Source organism: Diceros bicornis, chromosome 8, assembly GCF_020826845.1.
Source record: "Diceros bicornis minor isolate mBicDic1 chromosome 8, mDicBic1.mat.cur, whole genome shotgun sequence".
NCBI classification, from domain to species: domain Eukaryota; kingdom Metazoa; phylum Chordata; class Mammalia; order Perissodactyla; family Rhinocerotidae; genus Diceros; species Diceros bicornis.
In genome coordinates this window covers 60,651,503-60,674,768 of record NC_080747.1, presented here as the reverse complement: position 1 = coordinate 60,674,768, position 23,266 = coordinate 60,651,503, and the positions used below count along the sequence as shown (strand labels likewise).

Sequence of the window (23,266 nt, the reverse complement as noted above, 5' to 3'; positions counted from 1 at the left end):
TTCTTGTGAATTATAACTCAGCTCAGGCGTTACACTCCAAAATTCAAACAATCAATTGTGTTTGGTTACCTGAACTGCATTCTTAACATCTCAGTGTAGTCGAGGACACTAGACGTTCTAGATGGAGACTCACCTGAACTTAGTGCATGCTCCACTTCCTGCATGAGGGGGGAGGCGGTGGTCTTGATATCTATCAGCATACAAGTCACTATGGCCGGCACAGTTGTTTGGGGTGTTGCCTCCGTGGGCACCAGCTCGCTTGTGGCATGTGAAGTGGGCGTGTGGCCAGAGCTGTGCTCCTCTGTTGTGGACTCTGGCACGGTTGGGCCTCCTGTGGGCTTGGTGCTGGTCTCCGTGGAACTGTGCTTGGTGCTGATGGAGGCAGAAGGAACCTCTGGTAGTGGTGAGGTTGTTAGGGGTGAAGGTGATGAGGCTGGAGCCTGAGGGGAGGTGAGCGCGGGAGTCTCAGCAGGGTACTGAGACCCCGTAGCTGGCACACTCGCCTCAGAGGTGCCCGAGCTGTCTTCCGTGGGTGTGGGTGTTAAGTGGAGCCCACCGCTTGTTGGTGAGGGGTCTGGGTTTGTGCCTTCCCAATTCGAGGTTGGGCTGGTGGTCTCCTCTTCTCTGGGCTCTATGGAAATGTTCTTGGGGAGTGGAGATGTCTGGGCCGATGCTGTAACTGGGAGCACTGAGTTGCTGGAAGTGCCACTTGTAGGGGACGCAGGAGGGCTTTCTGGAGAGCCTGTCCAGACGGCTGTCCCTGGGGTAATCTCTGTTGGCAGAGAAACAGGCAGGCGGAGTGATGTAGGCATGCTCTGGACCCTCAGTCCTGTGGAAGAGCCGGTATGAAAGTGGTTAATGTATGGAAACCTCAGTCTGTTTCACAGCACTTTCATTTTCACTTTCTTATTTTGCACTGTGCCTCCCCAATTTTAAATATCTTCTTCCAGCTAATTGCTCTCTCCTTCCTTTGTAACTATCAGTAGGAACCAGTCTGAAGGCTCAGCAGGAGCAAATAGCGGGTCAGTCAACACAAGTCCAGCCAATACATGGAATGAACTAATCTTGTCACCCTTTTGCTTAAAACCGTGCCCTTAAAAAGCAAGACCCTCTGGGTAACTGACTTTACAGGTAATTTGCCTGGACTGCTGAGGGGCCTCCTCTACAACGCCTGAGGAGATGCCCAGGGTCTGTGCTGGGGGCGGGGAAAGAATGGTTAGAGAGTGTGCAGTGACTGGCAGGAGGGGAGGCAGCCCCTGCAGAGTGCCCTCAGTCCCGCCTCCCCCCACTGAAAAGCTGGAGAAACTCACTGATTGACTGTTCCCTGCCACAGGAGCTCATTGATTGGCTGTTGCCTGACACAGGAGCTCACTGATTGGTTGTTTTCTGCCCCAGAGTTGTGAGCTCTGCAATTAAGCACAGGGATGCAAGGGCTATGGCCGTGCCTGCTGGGATGAATAAAGGTGTGAGCACATTTCCTATGGAGGAGGAAAGGGGGAAGGTCCCAGAATAAAAGCTGGGAGGAGGAAGAAATATGAGGTTTGAAAATATTTTCTGAGACTAGAATCTAGTGCTCCCAAATTCTAGCCTGGGGCCTTTACAGTCATATCATTTTGCCAAACGTTCTCTTTTATATTTTGTAAAATTTAGTTAATTTCCTTTCTCCCTCCCTCCCTCCCTCCCTCCATTTACCCACTCAGTTTAATTAATTAATTAATTCATTCAAGTATTTAATAAATGTCTTCTATATGCTAGCACTCTGCTAGACACTGAGTTTATGATTTCACTTTTTATGTAACACATCTCTTGATCGCCTCCTCATGCCCGTGACCACTCCCCAGCTAGCATTTCCTCTAGTCAACTCCATCTCAGAGGATGGCACCCCCCCTCACTCAGTTGCTCAGTTAAAAGCAGACTTCATCCTTGATCCATCTCTTTCCCTCACCCCCACACCAAATGCATCAGCGAATCATGATGACACTACCTTGACAGTATAACCCAATCCAATCACTTTTCGCCACCTCCCCTATTATCTCAGCATCACTAGGGCCAGCGAGCACTCACCTAGACAACTGCCATAGCCTCTTACCTGGTCTTGCAGTTTCCAGGTTTTCTCGCTTTCAGTCTACTTTTCACATAGCAGCCAGTATAATCTTTCAAAGTGGTAAATCAGATCATATTCTTTAACTGATCAAAACCCTCCAAAGGTGTTCTGTTATACTTAGAACAAAATCCAACACTACTCCCCTATGCCATCCCATGTTCTCCTCATTATTCCAGTTGGTCTCTCCTCAACTGTCACCTCCTTATCAGAGGAGCCTTCCCAGACAATCCTAACCAAAATCATTCCTATTCCAGCCCCTCGCTTATTTTTTAAAAGATTTTTTGAACTTTTTATTGTTAAAATATACATAACATAACATTTACCATTCTAACCATTTTTAAGTGTTCAGTGGCATTAAGTATCTTCTCATTATTGTTCAACCATCACCATCATCCATCTCCAGAACATTTTCATTTTCCCAAACTCAAAGTCTGTACCCATTAAGCAACAACTTTCCATTCTTCCCTTTCCTTATCCCCTGGAAACCACTATTCTACTTTCTGTCTCTATGAATTTGACTCTTCTAGGTACGTCATATAAGTAGAACCATATAATATTTATCCTTTTGTGACTGGCTTATTTCACTTAGCATAACATCTTCAATGGTCATCCATGTTATAGCACGTGTCAGAATTTCCTTCCTTTTTAGGCTGAAAAATATTCTATTGTACGTATATACCACATTTTGTTTATCCATTCATCCACTGATGGACACTTGGATTGCTTCCACCTTCTGGCTATTGTGAATAATGCTGCTCTGAACAGGAGTGTACAAATATCTGTTTGAGACCCTGCTTTAAATTCTTTTGGATATATACCCAGAAGTGGAATTGGTGGATTGTATGGTAATTCTGTGTTTCATTTTTTGATGAACTGTCATACATTTTGCTCATTTTTGTTTTTCATAACAAAACCTGGTCTTATTCAGGGCTGTTTCCCCCAAGCCTAGGACAGTGCCTAGGTCATTAAGCACTCAATAAGTGTTTGTGGAAGGAAAGAGAGGAGAGGAGAGAGGTAGAGAGGGGAGGAGAGTGAAAAAATGAATTAACTTAAGAACTTTATTCAAAAATGCTCCCGCATCTCTCTACTCTCTTCTGCATATCACTTAGTATGAACACATCTGTCATAGCTGCCTCAGGGATGGCTGCCTACTGGTGTTATCTGAGGAAGAAACCTTGCTTAAAAAGTCAGCCTCACTTTGTCATTCTACCATGACATATACCCATGCCCGATGTCTTGTTAGGTTTTCAAATTTTTAACCCTCCATACTCTGAGGAGATTTCCTTGGGGGTAACATACAGGTAACAGGCAACCATGATCAAGATTCATAAGGAATAAAACATAGGCTAGATTCTAGCACAGAGGAAGGGAGAAAGAGGAATGGGGAGGCATTCAGGCACATGGGATAAACTGCTTACTTCATTCTGCCGCACAACAGATTCAATAGCTTATGGAAAGTCTTGCTACAGAATCTATCCTGAAAACAGTTTTCTCATTACTTAACTGAATTTAACATTTGGATTGTTACCAAAATAACTGGTTTTATTTTATGTAAAAGGAGTTGGTCAGGTCCATAAACTACAAGAGAGTTACTCTTCTAGTAAACAGGAGGACGGGCCTCCCAAATTAGGCCACATAATAGGCCATGTTGCTCTGGTGGACTTTTGGCAGCTGTAAAGTATCAATAATTTCAGGATGAATACAGATCAAGACATCCTTGAAATATGGACAAAACAATAGTTGGGACAAATATCATTAAAACACTGGATCTTCATATGTGACCCTTGGAGCTTACTGGCTTTGCATCCTGGTAGCTCCCATGGCTCATTAAGGATTCTGAGGCCAGAAAAAAAAAAGAAATGACAATGTTTAACTGCTATTCATAGTATCATATAATAGATGGGCAGATGGAGGCAGAGAGAGCCTTAGTCTGGTAGCTGAGTCAGAGTCTTTGGAAGCCTGGGATGAATGAAGAATGAGTCATATAAAAAGAAGCACTAATTCATTCATTCAAGCTTTTATTGAGTAGCTTCTATGACCATGGGTTTGCCCTCAGAGAGTTCACTATCTAACAGGACATAAAGGACACCCAACGTTCTGTAATATGATGTGATAAGTGCCTTATGGAAGTAAAAGCAAGTCGCATTGGGAGCCGTGAGGAAAGACGAATAAATTCTGTATGGGGACCACGAAATGTAAAAAGTATACAAAAGTCATTTTCAAATGACATTTAGAAAAGTCACAGAAGAGATGGTATTTGAATTGGGTCTGAAAAGATGAGAACACACAAGATGCCATTAAGGAATATGATGCTCAGGGTGACAATTACATTGTCATTTCCAGTGGAGCTAAAAGCTGTACCATAGAAATCATTATAGTGCTGAAAATGACATGCTCCAGGAATTGGCTTTGATGCTGGAGACATTCATTTTCTCGTCTAACTCTACTACACTTTTATAACCTACCTTCCTGTTTCCAAGGAGGACTGCAGGTGGTCATTCATTTTTCTTGGCTGCTTACTGGGTGCTTAAAGTACTTGACAGTCTCGTTCAGGCAACTCCTACTTCTAACAAAACAATAATGCATGAAATTGTGTGGCGACTGGTTATCTTCACTTGAACAAGGCATTAAATGACTCTTCTTTGCCTTAGTTGACGGTACATTCCATATTGCTCTGACTGCATGAGGATGGGTCTTTCAGCATGAAGTTATCCAAGGCTCAGGCGCCATGACTATCCTAGAGAATGCCTGCTGTCCTGGTTGGCTTGGGCTGCCAGAACACAATACCACAGACTGGGTGGCTTTAACAACAGAAATTGACTTGTCACAGTTTGCAGGCTGGGAAGTCTGATCAAGGTGTGGGCCAATTCAGTTTCTGGTGAGAACTCCCTTCTTGGCTTGTAGGCAGCCACCTTCTAGCTGTGTCCTTACCATGTATGCTCGTGGAGAAAGAGAGAGAACAAGCTCTCTGGTGTCTTTTCTTACAAGGGCACTTGTCCCACCGTGAGGGCCCACCCTCATAATCTCATCTAACCCTATTTACTTCCCCAAAGCCTCATCTCCTAACATCATCACACTGGGAATTAGGGCTTCAACATTCAGAATCACTGAGTAATAGTCTCAAGAAATATCATTTCTGCTTTCTCATACATAGAACCTGTGTTTCCACAGGAATACCAACTGAATGAGTCAAACAGGCAAGGATTTATATTCCCTCAGGATTTCAAAAAAATTTTTAGAGCTAGAGAGGGCCTAACTGTTCGGTGAGTACAACCCTTCATTTGATAAATGAGAGAACAGACATAGAGAGGAGAAGTGATGTAATTGAATTTACATATCTAAGAGGAGGAATTAGGCGGTGTTGCCTAGAAAGAATTGTGTAGGGACAGAGTTAGAACTCCCACCCTCTGACCCCACCACCACACTGGGCCCCAGCCTCGAAAATGCTCGTGGAATGTACTGTAGGAACCACCCTTACAGAGAAAGCAAGGAGAAGCCCACAGGAGACTGGACAGCTGAAGGAGTTAAGATAACGTAGTGCCCCATACACCTTCCCATCCAGAGGAGAGCCACTTTCCTTTGATGAAAGGAATTAGTTCTAATATTTCCTTGAGAAAATGGCAGAGTAAATAGAATGAAGAAGTTGAACCCATTATTCTCTAAATTAGAGGTGAATGAGCATTGCTCCAAAACAGAGTGACAGTGCCTGATATGGTATGCCCTGCCTGGGCAGTTACAGGCCCACATGCCTGAAATAGATTGACTCAAGGAAGGAAATCTCTTAGACTTGGCCCAAATGAGAGGTCTAGGGTATGATGGCCAACTTAATCTGAAATTCCTCTTTGTAAGTTCACAAATGGCAGCCTTTCCTGAAGTTTGGTCAGGTTAAAGCTTTTCTGTTGCAAGAATAGCTGACAGATTACCATTCAGAAGAAAAGCAGATTCTTAGCTGGATAGAAAATTATTCGTGTCCATGTATCTTGTCCTCTATGGGAGAGACCAACATAGTTTATGTCTCTTTGATATATGAAAGAACTGTGTCTGGCTTGACCCCTGGTTTCTTGCCTTGTTAGGAGGAGGGATTTGGGGGCCGGTGGCTGCGACAGGTGGGCAAGTTCTCTCAATGCTGAGAGGACTTACAGGATATTCCAGGGTAGAGACTCTGCATTCCTCCTGGTCCAACTTGGTGTCACGAATACAGGTCTGCAATGTTGGCAGCTTGTGGACAATGAGTGCCCTGAACTGTCACCTCTTCCTGGGTTTCCTGAGCAGCAACCTGGGGCCAGCACCAGAGTCCCAGGCAGCCTGATTACCTGTGCTGCTCATCTATGCTCCCCCCCTCAAACATGTCCTTTCCTGCCCTTGGCTTGTCAAGTACCTGAGAAAACATGTGACAAAGCTTTGGCAAGTTCAGTGAAACTCAATCAAAACACAGTCAAGCCTTCTCCTCTTGCTGCCAAGTCGGCTGAGTGTTGCCTTTGCCTGTGGTCTTCGTGGATCATGCCAGGCCTGCCTGGCAGAGGCCCCACAGTGCTGAAGGTCTGCAGGCTAAGTAATTGCTAACGGTTACTCCACACAGCCACCCCCTCGAGCTTCTTAAAAGACCAACTGGACCACATCACTCCCCTTCGAGAGCTGAGGGGAGGAAAGGAAGCCTGAACTGGCTTCTCTCTATACTGAGGATAAAACTTCAAATCCCCCCCAAGGCCTAGAAGGCTCTCCATGATCCAGCCCCAGTCTGTCCAGCCTCCCTCCCCACCAGGTCCTCAAACGCACCGGGCTTTTCCTTTAGTGTACTCCTTCCGCCTAAACAGCTCTCCCTCTTTTCTCTGCCTGAGTTATTCCTATTCATCCTTCCAGTGACAGCTTCCGGGCCTTTGCTGATTCTGCTAAATCCATCCTCCCACCCTCAATCCCTCCTGTGCTCAGAGCACCTTGTATCTTAACTTCATAGCACTGAAATTGGCATGTAACTGCTTATGGGAAGCTTTGTTTAATGCATTCCTCCCCCTTCAGACTCTAAGATTCACATGGAAGACGGACCATAGTGGATTTGCTCACCATGTATCCTCACTGCCCATAGTAGGAATTCAAAATATTTATCTATACACTGAATGAGCGAGTGAGCTGAGTACTTTGTGAAGGGCACTGTGCTGAGCACTTTACATGCATCATTTCATTTAATTGTAATAACCATTGTTATTTTGGTTTCACAGATGATGAAACAGAGGATCAGAAAAGTTAAGTAACTTCTCTAAGGTCACACAGCTAGTCCATGGCACAGCTGAAGCTTGAACCTGAAACTGTCTGGCTCTAGGTTACCCTCTAACCCATCTACTGTATTGTACTGGGAAATGCAAGGGTGTTTTTGAAATCCGGGGCCCCAAGTTTATAAGGCAATCAATCACCAGTTTTCCTCTATCTCCCCTAATAAATTCTCTAGTGTGGGCCACTAGAGTGATCTTTAAAAAAATTAGCTGACCATATGAACTCTTTTCCCTCCCTTTACTTCCATTACAGGCTCTTTAATGTCCTCAGGATAAATCCTGAACTCCTCAGCGTGGCACATTAACACCTTTTCTGATCTCCTGACCCCACTCCTCAGGAGCCCTGCGATTTTAGCAATCTGAAGCACCTGTGATCCCTGACTGTGTGCCTCCCAGCCTTTGCTTTTGCTGCTCTTCCCACCCAGACTCCCCTCTGCGCACCCCAATTCTGAGAATTCTAGAGCCTCCCCTCTTCTATGAAGTATTCTCCGACTTGACAGAGCCCTTCCCTCTGTGGCCACAGCACATCATACAGACTCTAACTGCAGCCCACGTTATAGTGAGTCATAATGTCTCTCCATGCTTGTCCCCCGTCAGGCTGGGAGCCCTCATAATACGGACCACAGCTTGTTTTGTGTGTCTTAGTGCCTGGCACAGAGAAGGTGCTCAATAAATATTCATTGAGTAAAAACATGGATTTTCTACCCGTTGAAAAACAGAAGTGTTCTCTGGCTTATATGCTGGGCCACGATAGCAGAAACGCATCTTCCCTTTGATTTTTCTGTAAGTTCCACAAACACCACCAGCTAATATGAACTTTTGGATGTATTTCTAAACAGACTTTTGCTATTGCTGCTTGCTTGTTTCCTCTTTGGATACTGCGGGGTTTTCCCTCTCTCTGTGTGATACACACCAGAGTCATCAGCTCTTGAAATTCTAGCCATCAATCAATTGGCCCAAACACAGGCTGGCCTTTACCATCCCTGGATTAAACTTCAGCAAGTGTTTAAGAGAGAGAAAAAGAGACAGAGATTAAAAAAAAATCTTAAAATGATATATATATATATATATATTTTGTGTGTGTGCGAGGAAGATCAGCCCTGAGCTAACATCCAATACCAATCCTCCTCTTTTTTGCTGAGGAAGACTGGCCCTGGGCTATCATCCATGCCCATCTTCCTCTACTTTATGTGGGACGCTGCCACAGCGTGGCTTGACAAGCAGTGCGTCGGTGTGTGCCCAGGATCTGAACCTGCGAAGCCCGGCCCGCCGCAGCGGAGCACGCGCACTTAACCACGGCACCACCGGGCCAGCCCCTATATATATATTTTTTAATATCAAAGCTAGATCTTAGAGTTCTTTAGGTTGAGTGAAGCCGCTGTTTGGGACCCTCACACTTACAAAAATTCCCCACGTTGCTTTTGGTTGGGGCTGCTAAGGGCATCCAGCACTCCAGAAGTTTCATTTCACATCTGCAAAACCATTACTAATCAGAGCCTGGTCCAACCATATGGTATTTGAAAGCTGTCATATGTCTAGACAGAATGTGTAAGCCACAAAGCTATCAAACTGTGTTTAAGAAGACACTTGTTTGAAGTAGAAAAGCCATATTCTCCTGAGCGTTTTGTTTATGGAAATGAAATACAATTTTAGTCCAAAAAGAGGAAAAGCACTTCTGTTTTCCAGCCACCGAATCAGAACCTACAGACCTGATGTATAAGTCAATTTCTCCATCCACAAAATCAGGGCTAATGATCTCACCAGCCTCCCTGTGGGTGCTGGGAATGCTGATGAGAGAATAATATTTGTGAAGAATGTTGTACTTCCTAGAAAAAAAAGATACCATCTTCTTTCTTTTCCCCAGAAGCAACATTGGTCTCTGTCAGTCAAATGTCCCCCAAAACTCATTATCTTTAGGTTGGGAAGGACTGTGCTGGTCGCCTTAGGAGGAAGCCTGTCTAAGCAAGGATGCCAACAGATGCCTGAAATTCTGAAGGTACCGTATTGGGGTCTCTCAGGGTAGGGCAGTGGAGAGAAACAGACAGTGGAGGGAGGGCAAGTACCTTCTCTTCAGCTGCTTTGTGGTTGATGGTGGATATGGGCACATGCAGTGGGTAGCAGGATGGGAGAAGACGACAACCTAGCGTCTCCTTCAGATAGCAAGGGATTTTCTGAACAACAATGTCAAGTTGTCTGGTACTTCCCTTCTATGAGCTCAGTCCCAACATCTGTGGGGATGAAATGTTTAGACATTTTAGACAGAAAATGTCTAAACACGCAACTGTTATAAATTAAGATGTGTCTGTGGCCCAGGCTTTGCTCCATGCAGGACCCTGCAGCCCATTCCCAGGGGATCCTTCTAGTGACCTCGAGACTAATGGAACCAGGGCGGTGCAGGCCAAAGCTGGGCCTGGGCCCACCTGAAACCAGGATGGAGACTGACCTGGGCATGTTTCCCAGGCAGCTTTGGTGGGCAGGCTCCCCTTCTGAGGCCTCACATTTTCAGGCATTCCTAAGCAGAAGGGTGGGGCAGAGCGCAGGGAGCACTTTGGGTGATTCTCAAGGTGACCAACTTTATTTATTTATGTATTTATTTTTATAATTTTATTTATTTATTTACTTTTTCTCCTCAAAGCCCCAGTAGATAGTTGTATGTCATAGCTGCACATCCTTCTAGTTGCTGTATGTGGGACGCGGCCTCAGCATGGCCGGAGAAGCGGTGCGTTGGTGCGCGCCCGGGATCCGAACCCGGGCCAACGGAAGCAGAGCGCGCGCACTTAACCGCTAAGCCACAGGGCAACTTTAAACAAAGGCAGCCACTCCGCTGGTGACCCTGAGCTGGGCTGTGATTCTCTCCTCCCTACACTCACTCAGGTGCTCGTAGGCCACACCCTCTGGCCTGGGGCCCCAATTCAGTTCCTGTGTCCCTGCCTGTTGGCTCAATCTGTTACTGAAATTTCAAAATAATTTCTCATGGGACTGAAAAGAAAAAAAAGTCTTCATGCTTGAGTGTTTGTAAAATCTCTTCCCTGGTCGACAGGGAGCTTACCCTTCCTTCTACTCCACCTCCTACAGCCTACATCACAATCACATTTCTCATACCCTGCAGCCCCTGGAAACTACTAGAACTTAAGGAAACCCGGAACATCAGCCGGCTTTGACTCTGAACCTCTTCCTTCAGAGGATCGTCTTTAGACTCAGAATTGCCCAAATGGCTGAGGCCGCCCTGGGGCAGTTGCGCCACTGCCTTCTCAGCCTCAACGTACTTGCCTACTTCTTCCCCCGCTTTGTCTCCAGCTCAGCCGAGCGCACCATCCATGACTCTTTGTTCACAAAGAGGTGGAGCTCTTCAGGTGGCCAGCTCCATCGCAATCCGCCTTTGGAAGGACGGCTCACAGGGGCATCCCAGGCTGACGAATCCTGGCCTTCCTATTGGTGAATTAATCAACAATTTGCCTAGTCACAGGATAATGCCCACGAAATGCAATCAGATAAATGAAGCTGCTTGCTACATAGCTTCTTAGTTAACACTTCTCTAACGCCTATTACAAGCCAAATGCTGGGGACTTTACAAGCATCAAGTCCCTAAATCTTCACAATAAGCCTAAGTCTTATTATTATGCCCATTTTACAAATGAGCAAACTGAGGCAGAAAGAGGTTAAATAATTTACCAAGACATGTAACTAGAAACTAGTACAGCTTGGATTCAAACTCTAGAAGGCAGTCTATCTCAATGACTAGCCTTCTTAACCCAAGAAGAAGGCAAGTTGCTATTTATAGATGTATAGCTGAGATTGATGGGACATATGCTAAGGGACTTCTGGGAAAATTTTGCTTCCTTATAAAAGGAATATACAAGAAACAGAAATTCTCTTGGTACCTACTCTTCCCTCCTCCTTCCTGTCTTTAATGTAGATGTGATGTCTGGCACAGTGGCAGCCATCATGTGAAGCCAAGGATGAAATTCAACCCACTAAGGATGATGACAGTAAAAGAGAGACAGAGCCTTTCTCCTTGATAGTACTGTTGATCTTGCCAAGCCAGGCCCGGAATGTCTGTCACCAGACTTTCTGTTAAATAAACAATAACTGCCTTTGGGGATTAAGGCACTGTTGGCCAGGTTTTTTATTACTTGCAATATGGACGATCGAGCACGTAAAAAGCTTTTCACAATGCCTGGCACAAAGTAAGAGCTCAATAAATATTAGGCTATTACATTGACCTCTGTCTATTTGGAACCTGGGCCCAAATGCCTTCCCCTCCTTTAATCTGCTAATGATTTACAAAAGGCACTTTTTAGGCACCATCAGAGGGAGACTGTGGCATTGGCTGTGAGCCTCGGGGATGGAGAGCTCCTCACATCCTTCAATGAAGAACAGGCAGCTGGACCTGTCAGCGTTCCCAGAGGTATTCTCTAAACTGATGCCGTGAAAGCTGAGCAGCCTCGCACGCCCACAGAACGCATCAGAAAGGAAACACACACACACACCCCCGCCCAGCTAAATGTGACTTGTATTTTTCCACCTTATTAAAAAAAAGTTCAGAAACTTCTGGGGCAGTTTTCACCATGAGTCTTGATACGACATGCCTGAGGCAGGGTGGCTGCAGTAGGCTGAGGAAGCACGAGAAACAGCACTCAACACAATCAGGGACCTTGTTATTTTTAGACAAGCTGGCCTGCCTTTATCAGTGCTATGGGGTACAAGCAAGAATACACTCACAAGAGTGGCATGCTACTATTATTTTTAAATTTTAAGCATCACTTAGCAGTTTACTTTTAAAAAATTCAACTAGACCTTTGTTTGTTTAGGTCCAATTCAAGCAATACACATTGAGTGCCTGCTGTGACCAAGGTATCTAAGCAATATGGAAGAAGGCATCCCGGAAGAGACATAAGTGTATTCTATATTTCATATAGCCTTGTCATTGACCACTGCAATTCGACTCTATTTTTCTCTCTGTATATTGATACTCATTGCCTTTTGCATGCGACCTTTCTGAATGAAGATCTCTGATATTGGTGCAGATATGTTTCCTCCTTTACCCTCTTTTCTCCACACAGATTGTCTGTTTTGTTAAGTATGTTGAAAGGCCGGTGCTATGGACTGAATATTCGTGTCCCCCCACTTTCATGTGTTGAAATCCTAACCCCCAATGTGGTGGCATTAGGAGGTGGGGCCTTTGGGAGGTGCGTAGGTCATGAGAGTGGAGCCCTCGTGAGTGGCATTAGTGCTCTTATAAAAGACCCCACTGAGCTCCTCGCCCCTTCCACCATGTGAGGGCACAGAGAGAAGGCGCCGGCTATGAGCCAGGAAGAGGGCCTTTACCAGAACGCAACCACGCTTGGTGCCTGGATCTTGGACTTCCCAGCCTCCAGAACTGTGACAAATAAATTTCTGTTGTTTATAAGCCACCCAACCTGTGGAATTTTATTATTGCAGCCCAAACAGACTAAGACAGAAGGGGAAAAACAAGTAGGTGAAAGGAATTGGTAGGCTATTCAGTAACACATGAAAGTAAGGTATTAATTAACTATAATTTCTGCCCTTTAGCTCTCTTTCTGCCTTTTAAACTGTCTCCTAAACTACAGATTTAAAAACGTACGGTGTCAGGATATAGTTCCTAGAATCTGAAGATCTCTGTCCTCTACAGACAGCTAAATGAGAATGAGGTTTGTTACTCCCTTGAGTGTTCAAGGCTGGAAGCGCTGAGGCAGGATTTGGAACCCTGAGGTCTCTATCTGGCTTTGTAGGTGTTGAGGCCATAGTTCCTTGGACAAGCTGCTTCTCTTCTTCAAGACTCAGTTTCCCTGATTATTAACTCTTTTCTCCATTAGGGACCTTCCATGCTGTGCTTGGCCTCTCTGCTGAGACGCCATTTTCAGATCTAGGACTGGGTGGAGCATGAAAGCTGTGGATGGAACCACACTGTGCAGCAAGACCCAACTCATCACGGGGGCTCCAGGAGAGGACTTTTTTTTATTTTCCCCTGGAATGTGCTCCAAGTCCTGAGATGTTGTCAAAGACAGGCAGTAGGGAACCATGCACCCATTCTTTCCCTGAATAAGGAGAAAGAGCCTAGAGAACGGGAGCTCGGTCATTAGGAAGTTCCAGCTACATGTGCGTGCTTGTAGCTCACACGAAGGTATGAGGAGCATTCAGCTAAGGTGGGACAACACTTATTTCCAGTTTGTGTCTTATTAGGATAACCTATTAATTGTGTAGGAGTGAATCTTCTCTAAAGAAATGTACCTCATCATGAACTAAATCAGTTGAAATCAGTACCAGGAACCATGGCTTATGTAAGAGATGTTGTGGATAACGAATTTTAATCAAATACTTTAAGTGACGAGGGGAACTGGCTGTTGGGAAGAAATTCCATGGTGAATCCTCATTTAACGTGATTAATTACTTCCTAGTTTGTCGCCTGTGTAAAGAAGCTGTTTGATTTTTAATTTACCTAAAAATCCCGACTCTCTTCTGCTCTTGTTCCCCAACACATTACTACTCCGGAAAGAAGCAGCTTGCTTTCCTTACGGAATTCGCATCTCCGCTTAAAATAACACAAATCACCACTTGGGTCCACACAGCCACATAAACATCATCTTCAGAGTTTCATTTGTGAACCGACCTCCAACTGCTGCTACCCTTGGTATCTCTTATACGCCCGCAGCACAGCCACCTCATGAAGCAAAGTGTCAGCAACACGAACTGGGGAGGCGCCCCCGGCGCTGTTATTGAGGACAGCATATTCTGATGAAAATCTTTGGGCTCCATTAAAATGCTACTCCACAGCCACTGCTGACAGATGCTATTAAACACATCAATCTGGAAGGACAGTCTGGTGACGTGAGCTAACTCGGGTGAATTGCGGCAGCTGCATCAAAATTGGCTCCCTCCGCTGGTAGCTTAACTCGAAGAATAATTTTGCTCTTGGCGTACTTATTCGGAATAAATTTATAAGTGTTGCTGCTTAGAAAAAAATTATTCAAAAAGTAACTCTGCCTATTCTATATCTTATGAACCACTTCTTTAATACATTCCTATGCTCCCTCTGGCAATGTTGAGGTTATATTGTGACATCCCAAATGCACACATGCTCAGTTTGAGGCATAGGCAGCTCTACCTTGTGACTCTATTTTAAAAGTGCTTCTCAGGTCTAGACATCCAGCCTGGCGTTCTCTCTTGCGTCCCAGCCCCTATCTCCAAATGCCTTTTGGGCTGTGCCCTCAAAGTCAGTAAGTCTAACAACAGGTATATCTTTCCCCATCAAAACAGCTCCTCTGGGCTTATTTCTGTCATCACTCTTCCCCTTATCCAAGTTCTTTTCAGTTTATTTTTTTAAAATAAAATTGTATATATTTAAGGTGCACAACATGATAATTTGATATATATATCAAATACATAGTGATACACAGTGAAATTACAGTGATTACTACAGTCAAGCTAATTAACATATCATCCCCTCCAATAGTTACCATTATTTTGTGTGATGAGAGCACCTGAAACCCACTGTTTTAGCAAATTCCCATATTCAATACAGTATCATTAACTGTAGTCACCATGCTGTACATCAGGTCTCTAGACTTATCCATCCTAGGTAACTGCAACCTTGTACCTTTTGACCAAGATCTTCCCATTTCCCCACCTCCCGCCCTTGGTAACCACTGTTCTACTCTCTGCTTCCATGTATCGACTTTTTTAGATTCCACATATAAATGAGATCATGTAGTTTTTTTCTTTCTGTGTCTGGCTCATTTCACTCAGCACAATATCCTCCAGGTTCATCCATGTTGTTGCAAGCGGCAGGATCTCTTTCTTTTTTTATAATTTTATTTATTTATTTTATTTTTTCCCCCAAAACCCCAGCAGATAGCTGTATGTCATAGCTGCACATCCCTCCAGCTGCTGTATGTGGGACGCGGCCCCAGCACAGCCGGACAAGCAGTGCGCCAGTGCATGCCCGGGATCTGAACCCAGGCCGCCAGCAGCGGAGCGCGCGCACTTAACCGCCAAGCCACGGGGCGGCCCAGGATCTCTTTCTTTTTTTAAAGGCTGAATAATATTCATATAAATATATTGACACTAGAGATTTTGATATCTATCTCTCTCACAATTTCTTTATCCATTCGTCCAAAGTCACACAGCTCACATGAGGCAAAGCTGGGGTTTGGGCCCAGATATGTCCAACCATTCCCAGAATCCTTCAGGCCTTTTTGTAAGGAGGATCTTATTCCTGCAGCTATAGAGGCTACTAAGGGAAACACTTTGCACTGTGGTGAAACGTTAAGCTACACATGAACACATACAGATATACAGACACAGACAGACACACACACACACCCTTCTAAATGATCTATCAGAAAGGAAACACTTTTTTCTACCTAGCCAAACATACAAATTCCTCATAGATGTAGCCAGAAGGAAATGGGTGGGTCACTCTTCAGGCCGGAGGACAGATGCCCCCATGTCCTTCCGCAGGGGCTCTCTTCCAGCCAGACTATCAACACACCTTCTCTTTAGTTCAGAGGCTGCTTTTACCATCACGGATTCACATCTCCCCCTAAAAACACTTATCAGCTGTTTGTCAGGTCTCTGCAGACTGAAACAGAAGCACTTCAGCTTGGTATGGCTATGGGGCTGTAATTGCATTCACAAGTCTTCATCCAGAAAAATCTACGTTTTATGAAGCCCTTATCAAATAATGATATATAGAAAAGCCAAAATTATTCTTTGCAAGATCAGAAATAGCATTTCTATTTGCTATGTAATTGAATCAAGAGCATTTCAGCTTTGGCTTCTCTCTTTGAAATCCACCCTTTCATTCATGACCTAAGCAAGTAACAGAATAAAAAGGATACAAGAAAACTTTCTGATCCATACAGAGAAATTAATTCTCCTTTCTATGTGTGATCATACACACAACCTAGAAAGGAATATGCCTGGTAATAATTTTGATTTCTGCTTCACTGTTATAAAGCCACAATCAGTTTATGTAAACACTACTGAGAAAAAAGAAGGAAAGCAAAATTCTCTTTAAAAAATAAAAGTGGTAAACTCTCCAGGAATTAGCAAGTCTAAATCCCCAGCCTCACAAATGAGCCCCGACTCCATCATTCTGGCTGCACATAGAGCATTTCTCCTTGGGTGACATTTTATCACCATATTCAACAGGTCACAGTCTAAACTGAGCAATTCCAAAACAAATTCTGCCAAATGCTCCCTTGATGCTGCCAATGGCACTAGTTAGCTTTAATGTATTAGAAGAAAGTTCTATTTCCTTCTCATTTTTGTTTTCTATATCCTGTCAAACTCAATCTTCGTTTATCCTTCAATTAAAAAAGTTATTTAGAGCCCACTAGATACCATGCTAAGTGTCAGGGATCAAATAATGAACAAGGTCATTGCCCTCACAGAGTTTAATATTCAGTAGAGTGAGCCAATTATTAAGTCTGAGGTGAGAGTGCTGTGTAATTAGTGATGGTACGGGATACTGTTCAAGCACGTCGGAGGGGGCCTGAGGCACACGTGGGTCAGGGTGTTAGAGCAGACTTTCTGAGGGAAGTGACCTCTCAGATTGGATGTGAGGGATAAGTAGAAGTCAGTCTGTGAAGAATGGGGGCGAGGGGTGAAAAGAAGGAAGAACAGCATTTTAAACCGAAAGAACATCGTGTACAAAATCCCAGAAATGAGAGAGCATGAAGTCTTACGTCTAGAACCTGGAATGCAAAGTGGACAAGGGCGAGAGGCAAGGCTGAGGAAACCCTCAGGAGCAGATTATGCAGGGCCTTCTAAGACATGTATGAGCTTTGGACTTCATCCCAGAGATTTTGAACAGAGGAGTGATGTGATTGGCTTCAGGCTTTTGGAAGATGACTCTGGTGAGGCTAGAGGACTGTTTGGAGGCTGGCAAGTCTGCAGCGGGGGAAAGCAGTTGGAGGCTGTTTCAGAGAAGAGAAGACGCTGTCCTGGACTAAGGCAGTGGCCTGGAGATGGAGAGAGGTGAATGCACTCAGGATCTCTCTTGGCCTGGGCTCCTTTAATGTCACTCTCATTACCTATCACGGGGTCCAAACACAGTGAATACTTGGGGGTCTGCAGAGCAGACACGGAACTCGGGAGCCGGACTGCACTGTTAAACCCTAACTGCTCCTAGTAGCTCTGTGAGCATGGGTAAGTTATTCAATCTCTTGGTGCCTTGGTTTTCTCAAATGTAAAATAGGGATAATAACAGTATAAATCCCATAGTAAATACACAGTGAATGCATAAACATGTAAGCACTTAGCACAGTGCCGGGCACATAAGAAGCACTCAATAAATATTAATTCTGAGTATTCAATGCATTTGGTATTGTATTGCTATTTCCTTTATTCACAATCTCATCAGACCCTCTTCAGTCTACCCCATGATGGCGTCTTACACAGCCTTCCCACCATATTCCTCCCTCATCTAACTCTGCTCTGCGCATGGCTTCTAGATTAATCTTCAAGACATCTTTCCTCACGTCACTTTCCTTTTCTAGATCTCATAAACCTCTCAGTAAGTCCAAAATCCTTAATCTAACAATGAAACCCTTCCTTAGCCTGGTCTTATTGACTCTTCTCTAAGCTCATTTCCCATTATAGTTATACTCCACGGTTGCCCTTTTGGTTTACAAGAATTTACATTTGCAAGGAGTTTCATGTACTATCTGTTTTGGCTGATGATGATGCATTTTCACATTTATGAGAACTGTTTTGGATGGTGTGGACCTCCCAAGTAGCTGAGCACCAGGAAACAAGAGCCCCTATGAGGTTATCTTCCAGTATTTTTGGTTTGCAAGTCTATCATAGTGACAATCTTATGCACCATTTGCAATACTTTTATTGATTTATTTTGTCTTTTGTGGACTAAAAAAGGACAGTGAAGGTTTAAATGTATAGCACGCCATAGCCATAAATGAGCTGAACAAAGGCATTCAGCCTTACACAGAGTAATTAAGGGAGGGAAATTGCCTTGGAAGGCCATGCCATGACAACTAGTGTCATCTACTGAAGTGACAGTGTCCATTTTAAGGGGATTTGGTGTTTTAGTAAAGCGGCTTAATTTCGGGGCTCAGGAAGCATCAACATCCCCTGAAGTTAATAGTGACTGTGCTTTAGACTTATAAGAATTTGCCTTTATGGAAGTTTTCAGGAAGAAATTACCCTTGAAAGGTTGAGGAACTCTGTTTTCTTCAAAAGGCACACTACGCTCAGTGTTGGGCATCGGCTCACCTTCCCCTCCACACCGTACCAGTGTCTGCTTCCTGGTCTTGCTGGTACCCCACCCTCTGCCACAGGTCCCTCCCCACCTTTCTTTCATGAATTTACCAAAGCCTGACTCGATTGCTACGTCTTCTGTCCTCTGTGAAGTCTTTTGTAATAATTACAACCCACATTGACTTTTCCCTTTTCTAAACGTTTATGGTCTAGTCCTTCTTCATTTACATCTTTTTTGAGTATATGTATAATTAATGTACAATAAACAGCACATATTTCAAGTGTACAAAGCTGAAGAGATTTGACATATGTATACTCCTATGAAACTATCACCACAGTCGCGGGGATGAACATACCATCATCCCAAAAGTTTTGTTGTGCCCCTTGGTAATCCCACCCTTCTTCAAACCCAGCCCTGTTCCCAGACAACCACTGATCCACTTCCTGTCACCAAAAATAAAAAATTGTCATACATTTCACTTCTTCATTTGTTGCAAGATTATTTTTGCCTTAAACACTCAATTATCTTGTAAAGATGTATAAAAAATAAGGGGAAAAGTATTTTAAATTTATCCCCATATATATTCCATTTCCCTTCTCCTGGTGTATCAGTTCTATATTGCTGCATAACAAATTACCCCAAAACTGAGTAGCTTAAAACAACATGTATTATTTCACAGTTTCTGTGGGTCAGGAATTAGGGGGCTGCTTAGCTGGGTCCTCTGTCTCCAGATTTCTCACAAAACTGCAATTAAGGTGTCTAGAGCTTCAGTCAGCTCAAGGTTCAATTGAGGAAGGATCTGTTCCTACATTTGTTCATATGGTGGTTGGCAGGATTCAGGTCCTGGGGAGCTTTTGGACTGAAGACTTCAATTTCTTCATGGCTGTTGGTAGAGGCCACCCTCAGTTCTTTGCCACATGGGCTTCTCTATAGTGTAGCACACAACATGGTTGATTGCTTCATCCGAGTGGGCAAGCAAGAAGAAGCAGAGTGAGTGTGAGCAAGATGGCTGTCACAGACTTTTATAACCTAATCTTGGAAGTGACATCCCAGCACTCTTGCCATATTCCATTCATTAGAAGCAAGTCTCTCCATCTAGCTCACACACAGGGAAGGGCATTACACCAGGAAGTGGGGATGATTGGAAGCCATTTTAAAAGTTGACTACTACTATGTTTTTTTGGGGGGAATGCATATATTACAAAGCACACAACACACTGTTATCAGTTTTGTTTTAAAAAGACAATTTCTGAAGTTCTTCATTCCCTTGTTTAAATCCAGATTTCCATCTGGTATAATTTTCCTTCTGCTTGAAGGATTTCCTTTAACGTTTCTTACATTGCTTGTCTGCTGACAGCACATTCTTTCAGCTTTTGTATGTCTGAAGATATCTTTGCTTTGCCTTTGTTTTTTGAAAGTTATTTTGTAACTTTGGGAACAGAAAGTTACAAAATAACAATTTTGTAACTCTGGGGACAGAATTCTAGATTGCCAGTATTTTTTCCTTTCAGTTCTTTAATGCTGTTGCTTCACTTTCTTCTGACTTGCATTGTTTTCAATGAGAAGTCTGCTGTAATTTTTATTCTTGTTCTTTATTAATTGTGTCTTTTTTTTTCTGGCTGCTTTAAAGATTTTCTTTTTTCATTGGTCTTAATTTGATTAAGATGGGGCTTCATATAGTTGTCTTTATGTTTCTGTTGTTTGGCATTTGTTGAACTTCTTGGATTTCTAAGTTTATAGTTTCATTAAATTTAGAAAAATTTCAGCTATAAGGTCTTCAAATATTTTTATTCTACTCCCCATTTCCTTTGAGAACATGTATATTAGGCCACTTGAAGTTGTCCCACAACTCATTGCTGCTTTTTTCATTTTAAGTCTGTTTCCTTACTGTTTTATTTTGGAAAATTTCTATTGTTTTGTCTTCAAATTTACTAATTTATCTTATGCCATGTCTAGGTTCTGTTAGTCCCATTTAATGTACTTTTCATATTAGACATTGTAATTTTCTTCTCTATAGGTTTGATTTGGCTCTTTTAAAAATCTTCCACATCTCTCCTTAAAATGGTCATTTTTTCCTCTATCTTCTTGAACATATGAGGTATATTTATTATAACTATTTTAATGTTATTTTCTATTAATACTATAATCTGTATCTTTTCTAGGTCTGGATCTATTGATTAATTTTTCTCCACATTGTGAGTTGTATTTTATTGCTTTGTTATGTGCCTGGTAATTTTTGATTAGGTGAAAGACAGCGTGCCCTTTTATGTTGTTGGGTGTTATTTTATTTTTTTGCATTATTTTAACTGTTTTTGAATTTTGTTCTGGGACATAGTTAAGTTATTTGGAATCATTTTGATCCTTTCATAGCTTGCATTTAATCTTTGTTAGGTGGGACCACAGCACCTAACCTTTAGATTAGGGTTAATTTGGCCCTTCTACTTAGGCAATACCCTTCTGAGTACTAAACCTGATGCCCCACGTATTATGAGGTTTCTCTCCTCTGGCTTCTGGGAACACAAATTATTTCCAGTCTTGAATGAGTGTCAGGAATTTTTCTGTCAAACCTTTCTGGCAATTATTTCCTCAACTTCAGGAAGTTTCCACACAAACATGCACTAATCAGTACTCAGATTAGGACTTGAAAGGAACTCTCTTCAGCTTCTGGATCTCTCTCTCTGGGTAGTTCTGGTACTCTGTCTTGGGAATTCTAGTTGCCTTGTCTGCCCCTAAAATTCTCAACTCTGTCTCTTCAATGCAGGGAGACTGCCTGACTCTGCCTAAGTTCCTCTTCTCTGCACCCCAGCTTGGAAACTCTGTCTAGTATCAAGCTGAGGCCATTGTAGGGTTCATCTTTTTTGTTTCCCTTCTCTTAGAGATTACTGCCTGTTGTCCACTATTGGAAAACAATTGATTCACATATTTTGTCTTTTTTTTTTTTCTTTTTTTAGTTGTTTAGGGTAGAAAGTCAAATCTGGTCTCTGTTATTCTATCATGATCAGAAGTAGAAATCTGTTACATATGCTTTAATAACTTATAGCACAATTTATTCCCCCAAATTTTCATATACCCCTTATGCCCATGAAAAAGTGCTCCCAAAGGGCAGAACCCGTATCATCTGACTTCTTTTGCACCTAGCACAGTGCTGTGCACATGTTGGAAAATATATATTTCTCTTTACATGGTCTCTTGGAAGGGCTGGATGTAAAGTGTCTTCCCTTTGCTTCCATAATAGTGCATCTTTGTGGTCTTTCTCTTATCTCTGTCTTCTCCATATTTATTTCCTCTTATCACTCCATAAATATAGGCGCTCCCCTTCACAATGTCACCCAATCTGATGGCTTCAGCTATTATCTTTGTCAAGTACTAAGTGGCAACTTTACAACACCAGAAGGCCTCAAAGTGGAATTTATGTGCTAAATATTGTAAAGGTGAACAGAGGCAAAAATAACTGCCATTTGGCAAAACTAGTCTGATTATCCTAATTACTATGCTTGGTTGACATCCATTATTTTGGCTCTCTCCCCACCTTCTGATCCTAAGCTCCCACTCTCTGCTATGATTTTCAATGTCTTCCCAACTCAGCTGGTAGCAACTTGTGACTTTCCAAGACTTTCCCTGGATGGTCCTAAGTCCCTGTTTCTTGGATCACAGACAGAGCCTGAAATCCATTTGCTATTTTTGGTACTGTTCCTGCATATCTAAGTTTCATCTCTGGCTAGATCTGTGTTGTGCTGAGGCCAACAGTATTCTGGAGGAGCTCACTGATACCTATTTATACTGCAGTTGCAAAATTCCTCCTCCTCCCAGCTGGGAAAGCTGGATTTGTAGATGAAGGTATCAATGAAATTACTATGTCATAGGTGAAAGTACTCCTTTCAGGACAAATGGCAGTGGCTCCCAGGCCTTGCTTGCTTGAATTAAAAACCTTGTCAATGGGTGTGCTACACATTTCCATGTGGTTACTCTGCTCTCACCTCAAGCCCAGTATACCCAATATTCAACTTCTCATCTTCCCTGCCAATCTGATCCTTCCTCTGTGGTCCTTATTTTCATCAGTGGTGCCTTCAATCTCTTCATTAGGTAAGTCTGAAGCTCAGGAGTCATATTTGACACCTGGTCTCCTACTATTTTCACCTGATCTATTTTCTGCTTCCAATAATTTTACATTTATGATGTCTCCTGTATGTTATGGATTCCAACCCTCCAATGTTTCTCCTATTCATTTGTTCTCTACATTCCCATTATCACTCCCTTGCTGCAAGGCCTCATTCCTAATGCCCCCACCTCTAGCATCACCAATCCACCCCACACAGTATTTCTAGGAAAATGCCCCTCAAGGATGGCCTGCTTACGTGACTCCTCCCTTTAAACATTTCAACAGCTCCCCACTGTCTAAAAAACTAAGTCCAAGCTAATCCTCCAACACTGAAGGCCCTTTCCTCATGATTTTGGCTTATACTACCTTTGTAATCTTAGCCATCGTGCCTCACCCCACACCTGTCATCTCCAGCCAAACTGAACTTCTAGCTTCTCTTGGAATTCTCTCAGGCCCATTTACATCTGTTTAAACCCGTGAATCAGAACTTTAAGGCTCAGCACACACACCAACTCCTTCATGTCGTCTTCTCAAAGTTTCTAGGCAGAAGTAAT

The 23,266-nt window shown here is 43.2% G+C and overlaps 1 protein-coding gene across 1 annotated transcript in view; it reads right to left on the bottom strand.

The window, feature by feature from the left end:
* PARM1 (prostate androgen-regulated mucin-like protein 1) overlaps positions 1-23,266 on the bottom strand; it is a 97,901-nt gene that overhangs the window by 34,137 nt on the left and 40,498 nt on the right. Inside the window, exon 2 of the mRNA XM_058547265.1 lies at positions 134-829. Within this exon, the coding sequence (XP_058403248.1) occupies positions 134-829 (696 nt within the window). The remainder of the gene's footprint in view (positions 1-133; positions 830-23,266) is intronic.